At 35.2% G+C, this 16,656-nt stretch overlaps 2 protein-coding genes across 4 annotated transcripts; one reads left to right on the top strand and one right to left on the bottom strand.

Annotated features, from left to right (window-relative positions):
- The first annotated feature begins 2,764 nt into the window (after positions 1-2,764).
- Positions 2,765-7,779, top strand: LOC107938556 (uncharacterized). Its single transcript, XM_016871757.2, has 2 exons — positions 2,765-3,035; positions 3,425-7,779. Exon 2 carries the CDS (start codon positions 3,844-3,846, stop codon positions 4,660-4,662), a length of 819 nt encoding a protein of 272 aa, XP_016727246.1. The 5' UTR covers positions 2,765-3,035; positions 3,425-3,843; the 3' UTR covers positions 4,663-7,779.
- A 1,447-nt stretch (positions 7,780-9,226) lies between these two features.
- LOC121215630 (glycerol-3-phosphate acyltransferase, chloroplastic) lies at positions 9,227-15,308 on the bottom strand. 3 transcript variants are annotated; one of them, XM_041090652.1, is made up of 14 exons: positions 14,789-14,977; positions 13,974-14,128; positions 13,718-13,815; positions 13,234-13,320; positions 13,008-13,105; positions 12,264-12,321; positions 11,675-11,776; positions 11,531-11,592; positions 11,329-11,439; positions 11,131-11,209; positions 10,671-10,790; positions 10,491-10,604; positions 9,610-9,780; positions 9,227-9,527 (listed from the first exon to the last, which is right to left on the bottom strand). In XM_041090652.1, the coding sequence occupies exons 3-13, from the start codon at positions 13,748-13,750 to the stop codon at positions 9,646-9,648; spliced, it is 999 nt and encodes a 332-aa protein (XP_040946586.1). In that variant the 5' UTR covers positions 13,751-13,815; positions 13,974-14,128; positions 14,789-14,977; the 3' UTR covers positions 9,227-9,527; positions 9,610-9,645. The 3 variants fall into 3 exon arrangements, with proteins under 3 accessions (XP_040946586.1, XP_040946584.1, XP_040946585.1); XM_041090650.1 differs by lacking the exon at positions 13,974-14,128 and having other exon boundaries at positions 14,789-15,308; XM_041090651.1 differs by lacking the exon at positions 13,974-14,128 and having other exon boundaries at positions 9,617-9,780; positions 14,789-15,265.
- Between the last annotated feature and the right edge of the window lie 1,348 nt (positions 15,309-16,656).

Raw genomic sequence — 16,656 nt, 5'->3', positions numbered from 1 at the left:
ATTTTTCTTTTGGATGACCAGCCCTTCTGCAGTGCTTGCAAGTCTGACCCTCTTTTCTTGCAACATCAGTCCTTGGCTTGTCTCTCCAGGCCTTCTTGCCTTTGTAGGCAGTGTTTGTTCTTGCCTGAAAGGCACCTTCTTGATGCTCCTCCAGTCTGCTTGCTCTTCTTTGCTCTTGAGCATATAAAGCATTGATCAACTCTGTCAGGGAGATGGTGTACAGGTCCCTTGAGTCCTCGAGAGATGAGATTTTTGCCTCATACCTCTCGGGCAGAGTTGCAATAACCTTCTCCACTATCCTAGCTTCCTTGAGCTGCTCTCCAAGGAGCCTAATGCTGTTAACCACAGCCATAATCCTGTCAGAGTACTGCTTGATAGTTTCTTCTTCCTTCATCTTCAAATTCTCGAAATCTCTCCTTAAGTTCAGCAACTGTTGCTGCCTTGTCCTCTCTGTCCCTTGAAACTCCTCTTGCAACTTGTCCCAGGCTTGTTTTGGTGATTCACAGGCCATAATCCTTGTGAAAATCACATCTGACACTGAGTTCTGGATGCAAGACATGGCTTTGTGCCTCTTGGTCCTCTCATCAGCATGCTGCCTGATTTGAGCTACTGTTGGATTGCCTCTAAGTGGCTCTGGTTCAACATCTGAGTTGACTACCTCCCACAGATCGAAAGCTTGTAGGTAGGTCTTCATTTTAACCACCCATATGTGGTAGCCTTCTCCATTGAAGACTTGAGGTGCAGCTGGTGAAAAGCTTGATGAAGCCATGAATTTGTATAACAGATCCCTTAAGAAATAGGCTCTTGATACCAATTGTTGGAGCTAAGTGCAACAAATAGCAAGGTTCAACAAAAAGCTTGCCGAGCAAGAATCGAGACTTGCGGCAGAAACAAAGAAGAAAAATGAAATAAATTTTAAGCAAAGCTAAAATAGAGAGTATATGGATGAAATCTTGATTGAATTCATTCATATTTTTTTAAAATGGCATAAAGCCTATTTATACAAGCTTACAACTTGACAACTTAGTTGGAATACAACTAAGTTTCATCATTACATCCACTTAAAATAAATCACCACCTACTACACTAACAAACTTAGTTGGAATACAACTAAGTTACATCATTACATCCAAATAATAATAATAATAATAATAATAATAATAATAAAACATGTGATTGCTACATGCTAACCATTGCTTCAATATAGAACTACACCTCTCAGCCTAGGAAGCTTAGTTGCTAAATGTAAAGTCGGTTAAAAACGTGAAAACAGCATTAAAAATCCAACTTACCCCATAAGATTGACTCCAAGGTGGGCTTTGAGCTGAATAAAGAGGCTATAGAGCTGACCAGCATTGCCATGAGAGTAAAGCAGAGTAAGGCGTGCATATGAGTTTTTCAAATAAAAACCAACAATTTTGTTCCCATGTTTAGTGTCAATTAAAAGCACGTCCAAAGAAGCATCATCAGGCATTAATGATGAAACCACTGTGAGTTTGCCATTGTCATGTTTCTTGATCTGATATGTTGAAGGAGATGGTGGAAAGAAGGCAAATTTAGCAGCAAACTTACACCCCATTACACAACAACAAGAAGAAGAGGTAAGACAATGACCACAAGTCATTGAAAAAAGAACAAGCTTGAGTGCATGAAGGAAATATAGTAATACCGAAAGGAGAAGCTCTTAAGCTTGATCTTAATGGCGGGTCTCTTAAAGCGGTGCCGGTGACATTTTTTTTAAAGGGTTTTCCTTGAAACTCGAAATGGTGAGGTACATAACTTGATTCCGTATGCGTGTCAGTTTGAACAGTGGAGGGAAGGGTTTAAGTTAATACTTTCAATCTCCATCTTTTGGTCTTTGCTGCCACAGTGTGTGTCTGCTACAATATCGATGCTGTGTTTTGTCTTTTTACTACCCCCAGTCTCCTGCGGGTATCGCATACTCTCATATTTTCTATCCCTATTTCGTTAATTTTGAATTTAATTGTGGATTTTGTTATGCTTGAAATGATTTTAAGGACTTTCTATATATTTTGACTCGAGTTTATATTATTAATGTTTGTTTTGATGATTCAATTTTAAATTTTAAAAACTTTAATTTAGGAATAATAATGATCATATTATATCATTATTTTTATTTATTTTTCTAAAACATTTTTTAATCTTTTTAAAATTTGAATTATTAATTTGATCGTTCAGCTAATTAGATTAAAAATTTCAACTAATTTAACTATCAATTCCAAAAACAATAGAATTAAATATTTCAACCGATTCAACTATCCGAAAATAACATGTATTTGTGCACAATCCTCTTTCCTTTTTTCTTAATAATTCATTTAGACTTGAGACAACCATATAAAAAAGTGACTTTGGTACCAATTAAGCCAAAAAAATGCATACATCGTGAAAGAGAAATCACTTAATTTTTTTAATGGATTTTGTTTTCGTTAAATTGATTATTAGTTGATAAATACTATTATAATTCGTTAAAATATTATGGAATAGTTTCAACGGTCTTTTTCATTTCATACTTTCGTTATTGTTGTTATTTCTTTTGTTTTGAACGCCGCGTTTTACTCATGTTCTTATTCTAGTTATACGGTGTGTTTTTAGCATTAGTTTAAACGGTTCATTTTGCTGGAACCACTATTATTAAAACCGTGTGGTTTAGTCCATTGTTACTGTTAGTGTCAATCCGTTATTTGGTTTCCTTATATACCTATAACTAAAGTCCAAAAACAGTTATGAAAATTGAATCAGTATTTTCAGTATTCTCTTTTTCTCTTCTTTCTCTCAATTTTTTCTCTTCTTCTCAATGTTTTTCTATTGTTCCCCATCTATTACTTGACAAAGGTATCAGAGCTTTGTCAATTCTCATGGTCGTGGAGGGGGTGACTATGAGGATGCAAAATGAACTAGGAATGATGCAAGGAGAGCTTACTCAACTGCAAGTTGAATTCACTCAGTTAGATACAAGGATTGATGCGCGCTTGAAGGACTTTCAGGAGGGAATTAAGTCTGAGATTCGTTTGGAGGTACGATCTGAACTTCGTTCTGAGCTCTATTCTTTATTTGAACAGTATTTTGGACAGAGTCATCATGTTACAGTTACTAGTGTGATGACTGGTAAAGGGAAAGGTATTTTAGGCTCTCCTCCTGGTTTTTCAGCAAAGGAACACCTAGTAGTGTAGCCTATACCAGATCTAGGACATTCAAGTATGTCCTTGCGATGAGGTACTTTGGAAGTCAGGAATACCTCTTTTCGAGTAGATTGCCTGTACTGATGGTGGTAATTTTAGAGGGTGGTGGTCTAAATTAAAACAATATTTTTGAGGTTGAAGGGATAGGTGAACATATTAAGGTTAGGGTGGTTATGTTGCATCTAGAAGGGAATGCACTAAACTGACATCACTTTTTTGTGCAGAGACATGGAGGGTTGCACCAGCTGACTTGGGAGATGTATGCTAAAGGACTTAGGGAACGTCTTAGACCTGACTCCTCCATTGATCCTATAACTGAGTTAGTAACTCTTAAGCAACATGGATTTGTTGACCAGTTCCATGATGGATTTCTGAGTTTGTTGAATCAGCTGAATCTACCTGAAACCTATGCATTAAGCATATTCATCAATAATTTGAAACCTGAAATAGGTCAATATCTCAGGTTTTTTAAGCTTCAAACATTGGTGGAGGGTTACAATTTAGCTAGGTAGGTTGAGAATATTGTGCTAGGACCGGTGAAAAAGGGGTTCATTGCTGGTAGTGGAGTTAGTTCATCAAGACCTTTATTTCCTATTTCTAAAGTGCAGCAGGGAATGGGAAGCTCGGCCTCAGTGGGGGGTCAATGAATGGTAACTCAGGACAAAAAATTCTATCCAAGTCTTTGTCTCAAGCAAAGTTGGAGGATAGAAAGAAGAAGGGCCTTTGTTTTTTATGTGACTTAAAGTACTCACCAGGTCACAAATGTTCTAAGTCTCAGCTGTATCAGCTTATTATTGAGCCACTATGGGAACAAGGTTCTGACATGAAGAGTCCATCTTCTGAATATTTTCAAGATTATTCTGAGCATTTGGACTTAACAGATCAGATTCTAGAAAGTCCTACTCTTGTGTTATCGTTATATGCTCTTCAAGGGTTGCAGGGACATAACACTATGAGATTTCCAGCTGTTATTGGTCACACTGAAGTGGTGGTATTAGTGGACTTTGGCAGCACACACAATTTTATAGATTATAAGATGGCTAAAAGGTTAAATTTGGCAGTAAAATCGAGAAGTACTTTGCGAGTGATGGTAGCAAACTGGGTTCGATTGTCTACTCAAGGTCTGTGCAGAGCAGTTTCATGGAAAGCACAAGGTTATAATTTTACCACTGATTTTTTAATCTTATCAGTGAAGGGATTTGACTTGGTGCTTGGTATTCACTGGTTGTTATCTCTTGGTCCGATTGCATGGAATTTCTCCAATTTGACTATGCAGTTTAATCACATGAGACAAAATTTCATATTGCAAGGCATAGTACCAAGTTCACTACATATTGTTCCTAGTAGTCAACTTTCAAAATGCCTGAGTTTGGTAGGTAATGACCCATGCCCTATGCTATTGGCTTCTTGTGATCAAACTGCTCTTACAATACAGCCAGTTCAATTGCCACCCGATTTGTAAGGTCTCCTTGATGAATTTGAAGATATATTCCAGACTCTCACAAGTCTACCTCCTCCTCGATTACAAGACCACAAGATTCCTTTGATAGATGAGACTAAGGTTGTTAATGTGAGGCCTTACAGATGTCCTATAGTCTAGAAAACTGAAATAGAGAAATTGATACAAGAAATTTTGCAAGCTGGAATAATCAGAGATAGCAACAGCCCATTTGCATCTCCTGTGGTGATGGTCAAAAAGAAAGATGGCAGTTGGAAGTTGTATATTGACTACAGGCAGCTTAACCAACTGATCATTAAAGACAGATTCCCTAATCCTATTATTGAAGAGCTCTTGGATGAATTGGGGCAAGTAAATTTTTTCTCCAAATTGGATTTGCGTTCAGGCTATCATCAGATTCAAATGTGGGAGCAGGATGTGTACACAATAGCTTTTAAAACTCATGCTGGCCATTATGAATTCTTGGTCATACCATTTGGCTTGACCAATGCCCCCTCTAGCTTCCAATCACTGATGAATTCAGTCTTTCGATCCTTCTTACAGAAATCGGTTCTTTTTTTTAATGATATACTCGTATACTCCCAGAAATAGACTGACCATTTGATTCACTTGTAAGAGGTGCTCCAAGTTTTGAGATCTAATCAACTTTATGCTAAGCAATCTAAGTGTATTTTTAGAGCTACTCAGGTGGAGTATCTTGGACATGTTATCTCTCAAGGAGTTGTCAATATGGATCGAACCAAAGTGGCTGGTGTTCTGGACTGGTCTCCTCCAAAGTCTGTCAAGGAGTTGTAAGGCTTCCTTGGTTTGTCCGAGTATTACAGATGGTTCATCAAGGGGTATAGATTACTAGCTAAGCCCCTCACTGTATTATTAAAAAAAGATGTTACCTGGCAATGAACAGTGTTGGAGCGACTGCTTTCGATTAGCTCAAAACAGCTGTTTGTCAAGCTCCAGTTCTTGCTTTACCAAATTTTCAAGAGCCTTTTTGTGTGGAGACGGATGCTAGTGGCTAAGGGGTCGGGGCTATTTCGTAGCAAAATGGAAGACCAGTGGCATACTTCAGCAAGGCGTTGGGAGTCAAGTATCAAGCTTTGTCTATCAATGACAAAGAGATGCTTGCAGTACTGTTAGTAGTTAAAAAAGGGCATACCTATCTTGGGCAGAGATTTCTTCATCAAAACAGATCACCAGAGCTTAAAATTCCTATCCGAATAGCAGGCAATTACACCTTACCAGCAGAAGTAGGTTGATAAGATGTTGGGATACGATTATTCGATCTCATATTGCCAAGGAACTCAGAATATAGTGGTCTATGCTTTGTCCAGAAAACCTCATGACCACACTCATCAACTGCCCCAATGTGAAGACAGTTTTGACTCTTATTGGTCTAAGGTATGGGAACGCATTATTGCTTCATATGCGACAAATAAGAAGCTATATCAGTTGTGTCAAGATGTTCAAATGTAGCCCCAGTTGCACCCAAAGTACTCGTGGCATGGTACATTCCTTCGTAGATTGGGCAAAATTGTGGTGGGAAATGACATCCAGCTTTGAAGACACATATTTGGTCTTTTCCATGACAGTGCTTTGGGAGGTCATTCTGGCATCCATGCCACTCGTCATAGGAAGGGTCTCTCTAAAGATGTTAAGCACTGGGTGTGGGAGTGTATCATTTGCCAACGCTGCAAAGCTGATAACTCTGCTTCACCTGGGCTTTTGCAACCCTTGCCTATACCCAGTCATGCTTGGACTGTCATCAGCATGGATTTTATTGAGGGTCTGCCTTTGTCACGGGGTAAATCAGCCATTCTTGTAGTGATTGACTGTTTGACCAAGTATGGTCACTTCATGGCCTTGGCTCATCCTTTTATTGCCTTCACCGTAGCTCAAGAGTATCTTAACCACATTTATAAGTTGCATGGGATACTTGAGTCGATCGTGTCTGATAAAGAAAGAATTTTTTTAAGCAACTTTTAGCAGGAACAGTTTCGACATTTGGACGCCAAACTGAAGATGTCTACTGCCTACCATCCTCAAATTGATGGCCAGACAGAAATTCTTAACAAATGTTTAGAAAGTTATTTGATATGCATGACTAGTGAAAAGCCTTATGCTTGGGCGTCTTGGCTACCCTTGGCGAAGTGGTGGTACAATACCACCTATCATTCGGTTATTTAGACCACTCCCTATGAAGCTCTATATGGGAAAGATCCACCTCTTTATTTACCTTATTTGGCTGGTGCTTTTCCAGTGGCTACAGTAGATTACACCTTCAACATAAAGAGGTTTTGAAATTTCATCTTACTCGAGCTCAAGATCGGATGAAACAAATGGCGGACAAACGGAGGTCGAAGCAGGAATTTCAGGTGGGCGATTTTTGTGTATCTGAAGCTACAACCGTATCGACAACATTCTTTGTGCAAGTTCAAGAACCAGAAGTTGTCACCCCGGTATTTTGGCCCTTTTCCAATGGAGGCTCGTGTGGGATAGGTTGATTACAAACTGTTATTACTATCTTCTGCTCATATCCATTCTACTTTTCATGTCTCAGAATTGAAGAAGCATATTGGTTCTGTGGTAAGTGCCTCTACCTTGCCATCAGTGGGGTCTGATGGAGCTCTTCTCAAGACACCGATTCGAGTATTGGACAGACGCCTAATCAAGCAAGGTAACCATGCTGCTGTGGAAGTTCTCGTTCAATGGGCGGACACCTTTCCTGAGGATTCTACTTGGGAGAATTTGCATGATCTTCAACGTCTCTTTCCTGCATTTAACCCTTGAGGACAAGGATCCTGTTTCAAGGGAGGGGGAATAGTTTCAACGGTCTTTTTCATTTTCATATTTTCATTATTGTTATTATTTCTTTTGTTTTGAACGTTGCGTTTTACTCATGTTCCTATTCTAGTTATATGGTGCGCTTTTAGCATTAGTTTAAACGGTTCATTTTGCTGGAACCACTATTATTAAAACGATGTGTTTTAGTCCATTGTTACTGTTAGTGTTAGTCCGTTATTTGGTTTCCTTATATACCTATAACTAAAGTCCAAAAAACGGTTATGAAAATTGAATCAATATTTCCAGTATTTGTCTCTTCTCTCTCTCAATTTCTTCTCTTTTTCTTCTCTCTATTTTTCTATTGTTCTAGATCCTTTACGTGACATAAAATAAAATCCAGGTAGATATACAAAATGTTTATTATTTTGTAAAAAAGCTTAATATAAAAATTGATAAATGATAAGTGAAACTTAAAACTTAAACATTAATGTTGGAAATTTCAATTTTTGAATCCAATTTACCACTTGAGTCGGTAGAGATAACGAAAATACATAATACGAATAACATGTGTAAGCTTTTGGACACCCACCTTTAAGATTAAGATTTACATACCAATCCCAGTCTTTTTCATACAGCACTCACGTGAGGCGCGTCTTTTTAACCTAGCGTAATAAATAAGTGTTGCTTATATCCCATACAAACAAGCAGACGTATATACTCCCACTCCTACATCTGACCTCGCTTCTCTTTCAATGTTAAATAATCACATTTTCTTTTCCTAAAATGTACTTAAAAGAAAACACTTGGCATAATTATGTTTTTAAAAAATAGCTAATTATTGACACTACATAAATAGAGGGGTCAAATTCACTTTTAAACCCTTTTAAAATCTATAAAATTGTAAACAATATATGATAAAATTACAATTTGACCCCAAAATGATAAAATTTTGTTTGTCCTAAAAACTATATAAGATGTAAGCTAATATATTGATAAAATTACATTTTAGTCCTTTGACTCCTCCAAAAGAAAATTCTAACTTTGCTCTTGATAAGAATTAAAGTTCAAATTCAAGCATAGCAGAGGGGCCAAAACCATAATTTAACCTAAAAAAGCTCGAATCATGAAAATGATTTTTAAAGGGGAAAGAGGCATTCAACCGTACTTGCCCATTAAATGCAGACATAACGAATACCATTGAGGATGCAATATGAATAATAATAGTAATGATGGAAGCAGACATAAAACAAATGGTGAAAATAGCAATTTCACCAACAGTCGCAGAAAGAAGGCCTTTCTCTTCATGAAAAAGAAAGCAATTAAATTACTCCCAATTACTGGCCCCAAAGAATGGTAATCATGTTCATACTTCCAATTAGGTTAAAGTACCTAGGAGGTCCTTGACTAGATCAAATTAATCTCTCTATTATTAAATGGATCAATTTAGTCTTTGTACTAGTCAAAAGAATTAGACTAGTCCAAATTGTAACAGAATTAACATTTACTATGTAAAAAATGTCTTGAAAAGTATTTATTTCAATTGTAGTTCAATTCTGAACAAAATATTTTATTTATAAAACCATAAAAATTTTGAAAATATAACTCAACTCCAATTTAGTGGTATTTGATTCTTTTTAATAGTAAATAGCAGAGGGACCAATTTGATCAAGTACATTTAACCTTCCAATTATGGTACCTATTATAGAGAACATGTTCTAAAGAATGCCATCAAATTGGTTTATTATATCATATTCGGTAAAAGTGCATAACTAATTATTGGACCTTGAACTCAGAAAATATGATGTGCTGCATCGAATTTGAATAAAGATCATATACACGTAAGAATTTGCTGTATGCTATAAGTTTTGATTCTTTCTAGGAAGTAAGGTCTGTACAAAAGCAAACCTGAAGCAGATTTTCCGCATAGCTTCAGTTTCTGATGGATTCAGCTTCACGTAAAAGGTATCTACTGTTTTAAGTTATCAATGGGTATCGAGTAACATATATTGTTCGTCTTGCGGGGCATTCTTTTATCTACATATATGATGGCTTCCTGTTAACGAGTCAAAAATATATGCAATGGAAATGACCTGGCACCAAGTAAATCGAATAATATATTACATTAGGAGGTGCTCATTCTAACACTGCAGAAAGCACATTTTAAGTCAATACCTATTACCGGATGTTGAGATCATAATAAGGTTTTGACTAGTTCCATGGCTGCGATAAAGAGATGCCTATGCTTGATGCCGCAAACCCTTGTTTCCCATGTATGGCGCATTGGAGGACATTGTATTGCTCGGTCACAGACTTATACAGAGCTTGTGCGTATGTATCTTTAGCCTGCCCAAAAGTAAAGCCAATTTAAACTAAACAGATCACAAACATGATCCTTTTAGAGAGTTATCCTCTAGAGTTTTTTAGAACATAGAAATTACTCGGTAAAAGTACTATGGAAGCCCTTGTACTAGGAGTCGGATTACATTTTACCCCCTCTACTCAAAAAATGAGCAAATTTGTCCATATACATTAGATCAAAGAGTAAACTAGTCCTAATAAAAATTTCATCTATTTCTTCTATAAAAAACTAATCCTTGTACATCAGAATGAGGTATACATGGCGGGCCAAGTGTAACTATTTGGTTATTCTGTTTTAACAGTAAAAATAGATGAAATCTTTAATAGAAATGATCAGTTTGTTCTTTGATCTAACATACAATGACTAATTTGCCCATTTTTTCAGTAAAAGAGGCAAAATACAATTTGACTCCTAGTACAATGGCCTCCGTAGTACTTTTATCAAATTATTCAAATAGTTGTTATGGTTCACATCCAATAAAATCTTTGAGGTAGTCATTTTGTCAACATGAAGTTATGATTACAATCAATATCTGCTAGTATGGTCGATCATCTTTGATATAAATGATGAAGCTCATGTGAAAATGATAGTGATAAAGTTAAATGTGCACTCTGCATTGATTAGATGCTGTACCATGCAACATCCAATATACATTATTTTTCTCGAAACTTTTCAAATATAAAAAGCAACTAACCTCTTCAGACATTTTACCAGCAACAGCAATTTCGGAAGGGCAGATTTTTGGTGCCACCGACAATCCAGCCCCATGAAAAGACATGATTCTTTTTTCTCCAATTTCTTTTTCTACCTGGAAAATGCAAGAGTCACAAGAGAGAAAATTTTATATGACAGAAACTGACAGGCAAGTACACACCTTGGGTGGAGGGGGCATGATGTCATAGCACAATAGAGCCAAGGGATATATATGCCCTGCTGCACCTGATCGTCCTATAAGCCTTCTCATATTGTCCACTGAAGAGGAATCAAAGGAATCCTAACTCCCCTTATATTAGTATAAATGAACACAAGCTTGTCTTAAAAATAAGGTGACACACATTTGCAGTCAAAAGGTTCATGTCCTTTAGAGGGTCTAATTAACACAAGAATGACTATTGCTTGTTGCATAAATAAAATGAGGCAGAAACATAATTAAAGTAAGAGGCCTTTTTAAGTGATAATATGTTTTGGATTGGACTCTATCCTAATGAAAGCAGCATTTATACATTTCTAGCATTGTACCTACAGTTTTTTATTACAAGATAAAATTGATAATAAGACGCACTAAAAATATTCTTGAATAACAACAACAGTTAAAGAGGACTGCTAAAACTTACTGGATACCATTCTTCTGTAAGGGGATCTGGGCGGTCCCTGCCACCACTTGGTGCAATCCACACTATTTTCGAGCCATCCCTATAATGAAACAAAAATTTTGGTCTAAAGCTGCATATTATAGTGAAATACGATGGTGCAGATTCAAGCGTGTTATGAAAAGTTATGTTCTAAAAGTAAGATATTGGTCATTAAGGCACCTTAGCAGCAAAGCCATCTCTTTCAAACTTCTTGTGTTTGCTCTTCTTTTCATCTCAACATGCTCAGGAACATCATACATGTGCCTTTTGGAGTACACACATATAAGATTCCTGAAAGGAAATGGTAAAACCCTTTTTGTAAGTGACTCTTTAGTATATTTTGGAATAATCAATTCAAAACAGGAAGTAACTATTTGAATACCTTCCCATGCTGAAAGGCTTGCAAAGAGGATCTGTTATGACTCTATCCCCTGCAACATAGATCTGCAAAATAGAGCATAACATATGATTAAGAGCACAGTCAATGGCTACTACCACAAGCTCAGAATGTAAAATTTATAATTACCATGTTCTCAGAAATACGTGGATTTGTTTTCTCAAGCAACAATGCAATGATGGCTGGGTCAGCTTCAGTTTGATGGTTAGATATAAGTACAACGTTATGACCCTGCAACCAATTGTCAGAAATTATACATATAAAGCCAGCTAAATATAAAAGATTTAGCCAGTACTACACACTTCACAGGCTCCAGTTGAATGTTAAAAACTCCAGAACCTTGAAAACTTAGTATGACTACTTTTGGCTTATGCCAACATAAATTTGGAAGTAGAACACCACAAATTCTTTGTATTTCAAAATGCAAAATTACAAGAAAATGGAAACAAATTTAAACATACAAAAACCTGTTATCCATATATCCTTCTTGGATACATGTTTTTATTAGTTATTAAAAACATATAAGTATTATAGCCAGAATGAAAATTTTCATCTACACACATGCTCTCTAATGGATAAAACAAGTTTTGATTTTTAACTTTCTTTTCAAATGCAAACACAATAGAACATCCAACCGCAGCTTTGTGAAAAAAAGGATTTAGCAAAACTCAGTCTTGTTCAGAAGAGTCCAGGAAAGGGGAAAAGTGAGCATTAGTACCTGCTTAAGCTTTTCTTCAATTTCATAGAAAAAAGAAAGATTGCCAATGTATGAATTCCTGCCACGAATGTAACAGATTGATGTTAAGAGAAAAAACCAAAAAAACAATAGACCAGATGTGTCTTCTGGTTCCCATAAAAAAGTGTCTTCAGGAGATTAAAATATGGATTACAAAAATTTCATATGAAGAACATGAAATAATATCAATGTGATTATGAGGTTGACAAGCATTGAAGTAAAATACAAGCACCCGTGAGAAATGTAAAATAAGATGTTGAAACAGGAAAGAGAGTGCAATATGCATAATACATGTTTCTCTTTCTTGGAATTGTTGTCAATACAGTTGATGATAAACAATCAAACATGAAGGAAAGAAAACTACTTGAGACCCTATGAATATTAAGGGGTCCTTTGCAATTTTGAAATGCATTATTATTTTATTCACTTCCTGATCAAGAAACCCTCATGAAATTTATTAAAAAAACACAAAAGAGAATGCAAGAAATAAGAATCATAGAATAAGCTTAATCCTAGATGGTCTCAAAAGTTAGCTAATAATCAAGCATGTCCTATCCACTAACCTTAAAATACAGTACCTTGGTTTACTTAATAGAGTTATGGAATTGGAAAGACACAAATTCCTTTATCAAGGCACATCTTGAATTTTCAAGGCAACTTTCTGCAAACTAAATTAACGAGTAACCAAACCAGAAATGGAGAACAGTGTGGAAGTCACCGAATCACCTGAAATCAATCAAAGGCCGAATATAATTTTGAACAAACATGTGGTAGTCAAATGGCTCTCGCAAAGCCTTGTGGTAGGGTTCAAAGACAAAAGGATCCTGAAAAGTTACTGTCATATTTCATGCAGAAGTTTATAAAACTCATAATCTGTATGCAATATCTGAATGGAAATTCATATATGCTACAAACTGCAGAATCATTTTGAAAGAGAATTTAGTAGAATTACCTCCACATCCAAAAGTATACGATCAAATGCAACAGCCATGTTTGACATCACAGTCTCAGCAGCTGAAGGATCTCCACTTTGGAAAACCTAAATGTTCCCAGATGCAAAAGTTTTTCCTTTTTAGGTTTTTGGAGGTACAAATAAAAGCTAACCATTGAATGATAAGGTTTGGCTAAATATTGCAATCTTTAGGTGAGAAACTAAAATATACTCCAATTTTTAAATGCATATACACCACTTAATTATAAATCATGCATTCAGTGTAAAAATAAAGAGATTTAAGAACATGCCAGTAGACTTGCTAAAACATGAGCTTATTAAAGACAAAGGATAAATAGCACCCAAAAGGAAGCTTGATGCTGCGATCTGAACTAACACATTATATGCAGAGCAGACTAACACATTATATGCAGAGCAGAATCTATCATATCTAGAACATTCACTAATTTCCACTAAAATAAAGAGCTCAAAAATATTAGTTCACCGCATTTCTATAATTCTGATAAAGTTCTTTCATTCCTGCTGCAATATTTGGAGGTACCCTTTTTGCTTCTAATTCCTTCCTTATGCCATATAGGAGTTCTGTAGACAAATAAGTAGAACAAGAGTAAAATTAGTCCCCTGGTTTAATTTTGGAACTACAAGAGGGTGTAGTTGAAAGAAGACAGCAAGTTGTATTCAAAGTGAGGAAATGATTTTCTTTCATTTTCAGCCCCACTTTTTCTTTCAACAAACCAAACCTTTCTATTCCTCATCGTGTCCAGCCACCTGCATTTTCCAACTTGTCTTTCTTCTTTATATGCTCATCAAAAACCATCAAACTAAATTATTCATCGTATACCGTTACAGAGTAGATAATTTCAAGATGGGCTCTTATCATGAATGGATGTAGCTGCTGTAAAATAAAAAGATTTCATGCACAAAAACCATCAAACTAAATTATTCATCGTATACCGTTACAGAGGAGATAAATTATTCATCGTATCCTGATCAATTCATGATGCTGATGCTCTTATCATTAACAGATTCCAGAAATCTTCTTATTTTACAGCAGCAACATCCATTCATTTTCTCAAATAAACACTCTTATAGGAAAATTTTGGCATGAAGCGCTTTTGAGTGTAATTATTCATTTATGTGATCTTTGTGCATGAAACCATAAAACCTTTAATCCAAGCTTATTTGAAAACCATAAAAAAAAAGATCCATTAAGGTATTCATTAAATAATAAAACGACATTTTCCTATGATGTAAGCAATTTTTTTTTTAATTTCTATTTCCAAAAAGAAAAAAAAAGAAAGAGAGAGAGTAGTTACTAACTTATAAAAACATAACAAAATTATCCAATAACAATTTTTTGTAGCTAATTCCTTTTACCTGTGAGGCAAGGAAAGAAATAATACGAAGAAGAAAACATCATTATATTTATAAATACCTATTTCTTTTCTTCCGAAAAAAAAAAAAGAACGTCGCATCATGCAGTAATATAATAAACACCGATATATATATATATGTATATAATGTTTTGTAGAAGAAACGAAAAAGGAAAACGAACCTTGCTCGGATCGAGCTTCAAGAAAGGTACGAGAATGCTCAACCTCCGTTGCCCTTCCACCTCCACTACGACCAACGGCAGGTATACCGGATTCCGTTTCTTGAACGAGCTCAGCCGCTGCTTTAGCTTTCAATGAACAAAACACGAAAGAGAAACTCCTAGATATCGTCATTCCGGAAGTAGATCGAATCAGCTCTAGCCGCCTAAACGGAATCAAAGGAAAAGACACCGAAGAACGTTTAAGCGAGGAAGGAAATGGAAGGTCCCTAGTGGATGTGCCGCTCAACCTAAAGAACGAGAGAGGTAAAGGCAAAGTAGACATTATTGCTTTATTTTTTTGAAAAAAAAGAAAAGGAAAATACGAGCGAAAACAAGGGGGAAAAAGTAAACGAAAAACACGAATTGATCTCTCTTCTTTTTTATATAGTCTTTTGAGACAGGGAAAATGTGGATTGTTTTATGGGGTATAGTCGTGGCGGGGCGGTGTTGTTGGAGGGAAGCACGTGATTTACATCGCCTGATATCGGCGAGCGAAGGAAGAGGCCAATAGGGGAATAGCTTAAAGTGCTGACGTGTAGGGATTAGGATTGGAGTAGTAATCGGCATGCGTGGCGTCCAATGTCTACGTGTCATCTCATAAGAATTTTCTCCTTTCTATATATAAAAAAAAGGCTTGGGGGTTTGATCGTACGATGGTTTTATTACAAATTTATATCATTTTGAATTTTCGAATCCTTTAATTCCAGTGAATTGAATTTAATTTGATGTTTTTAATTGTATTGTCACATGTTGAATGGATGAATTCAAATTATTTCAAGTTTTAATCTTTATGCATTTAAGTTAGTTCAAGTTCATTTGAATTATTATCATTTTATCCAATTGAATTTGGGTTAAAATTGATAAAATTAAATTTTATATATACCATTAAAATTGATACTTAAACTTTAAATCATTCTAATTACGTCATCAAATTGTTAATGTTAAGTCATTCTATTACTAAAACGATCAATTTTCTTTTCAATTTTATCTTATTTTTAGTTTTTACTTTTATGTTAGTCTTTTTTTAAAATTTATTTTAAATTTAACTATATAAAATTTAACATGTCATTTAACAATTTTAATAATGAAAAAACTCAATTGATATAATCTTGATAATTTAAAAATATAATTAAAATATATTAAAGTTTGAAGATCAATTTAAAGGACCATAATTTGGGTATATTTAATGCAGTTAACTCTTGAAATAATTATAGCAAATTTACCATAGACACGTGCAATTAAAAAGAGAAAAAAAAGTAAAAATAGGTTTGGACAATAGAAACTAACGCCTAGCGGATCATACAAAACAGTCTAGCCAATAACAAGACAAAATATCCCTAAATGATTATCCATATACAAAACTGATCGCAAACTTTATAACAGTTTAATTAAATCTTCAAAATATTGATATCATATAAGCTTAGACATTAAATACTAGTTCGAATTTGACGAGAATAATGTTTAAAACATATAGATCAAACTAAATTTGCATATATTAATCGCACTCACTCTCTTAAATAAAATAAGTCTCTTAATTTTTAATGAATTGTTTGTTTTTTTCTTGCACACTAAATTTAAACTACCCATGCAATAAGTATATACGTGTTTAAAATTTAATTCACATGTTTTAAATATGTTTCATGTCATATTTGAATTGGCATTTAACACGGTAAAAGTACTATAGACACCCTTGTCCCCTCTAATAAAAAAAAAAATTAATCTCTACACATTAGATCAAAAGACAAACTAGTCATTCTGATGTAAAGTTCATCCATTTCTACACTTAAAAACTTGTCATTGTAAACTGGTAAATGTGGCACGCCAAATAT

The sequence above is a fragment of the Gossypium hirsutum genome, chromosome D03, assembly GCF_007990345.1.
Source record: "Gossypium hirsutum isolate 1008001.06 chromosome D03, Gossypium_hirsutum_v2.1, whole genome shotgun sequence".
NCBI classification, from domain to species: domain Eukaryota; kingdom Viridiplantae; phylum Streptophyta; class Magnoliopsida; order Malvales; family Malvaceae; genus Gossypium; species Gossypium hirsutum.
This window is presented reverse-complemented; position numbering and strand designations above follow the sequence as displayed.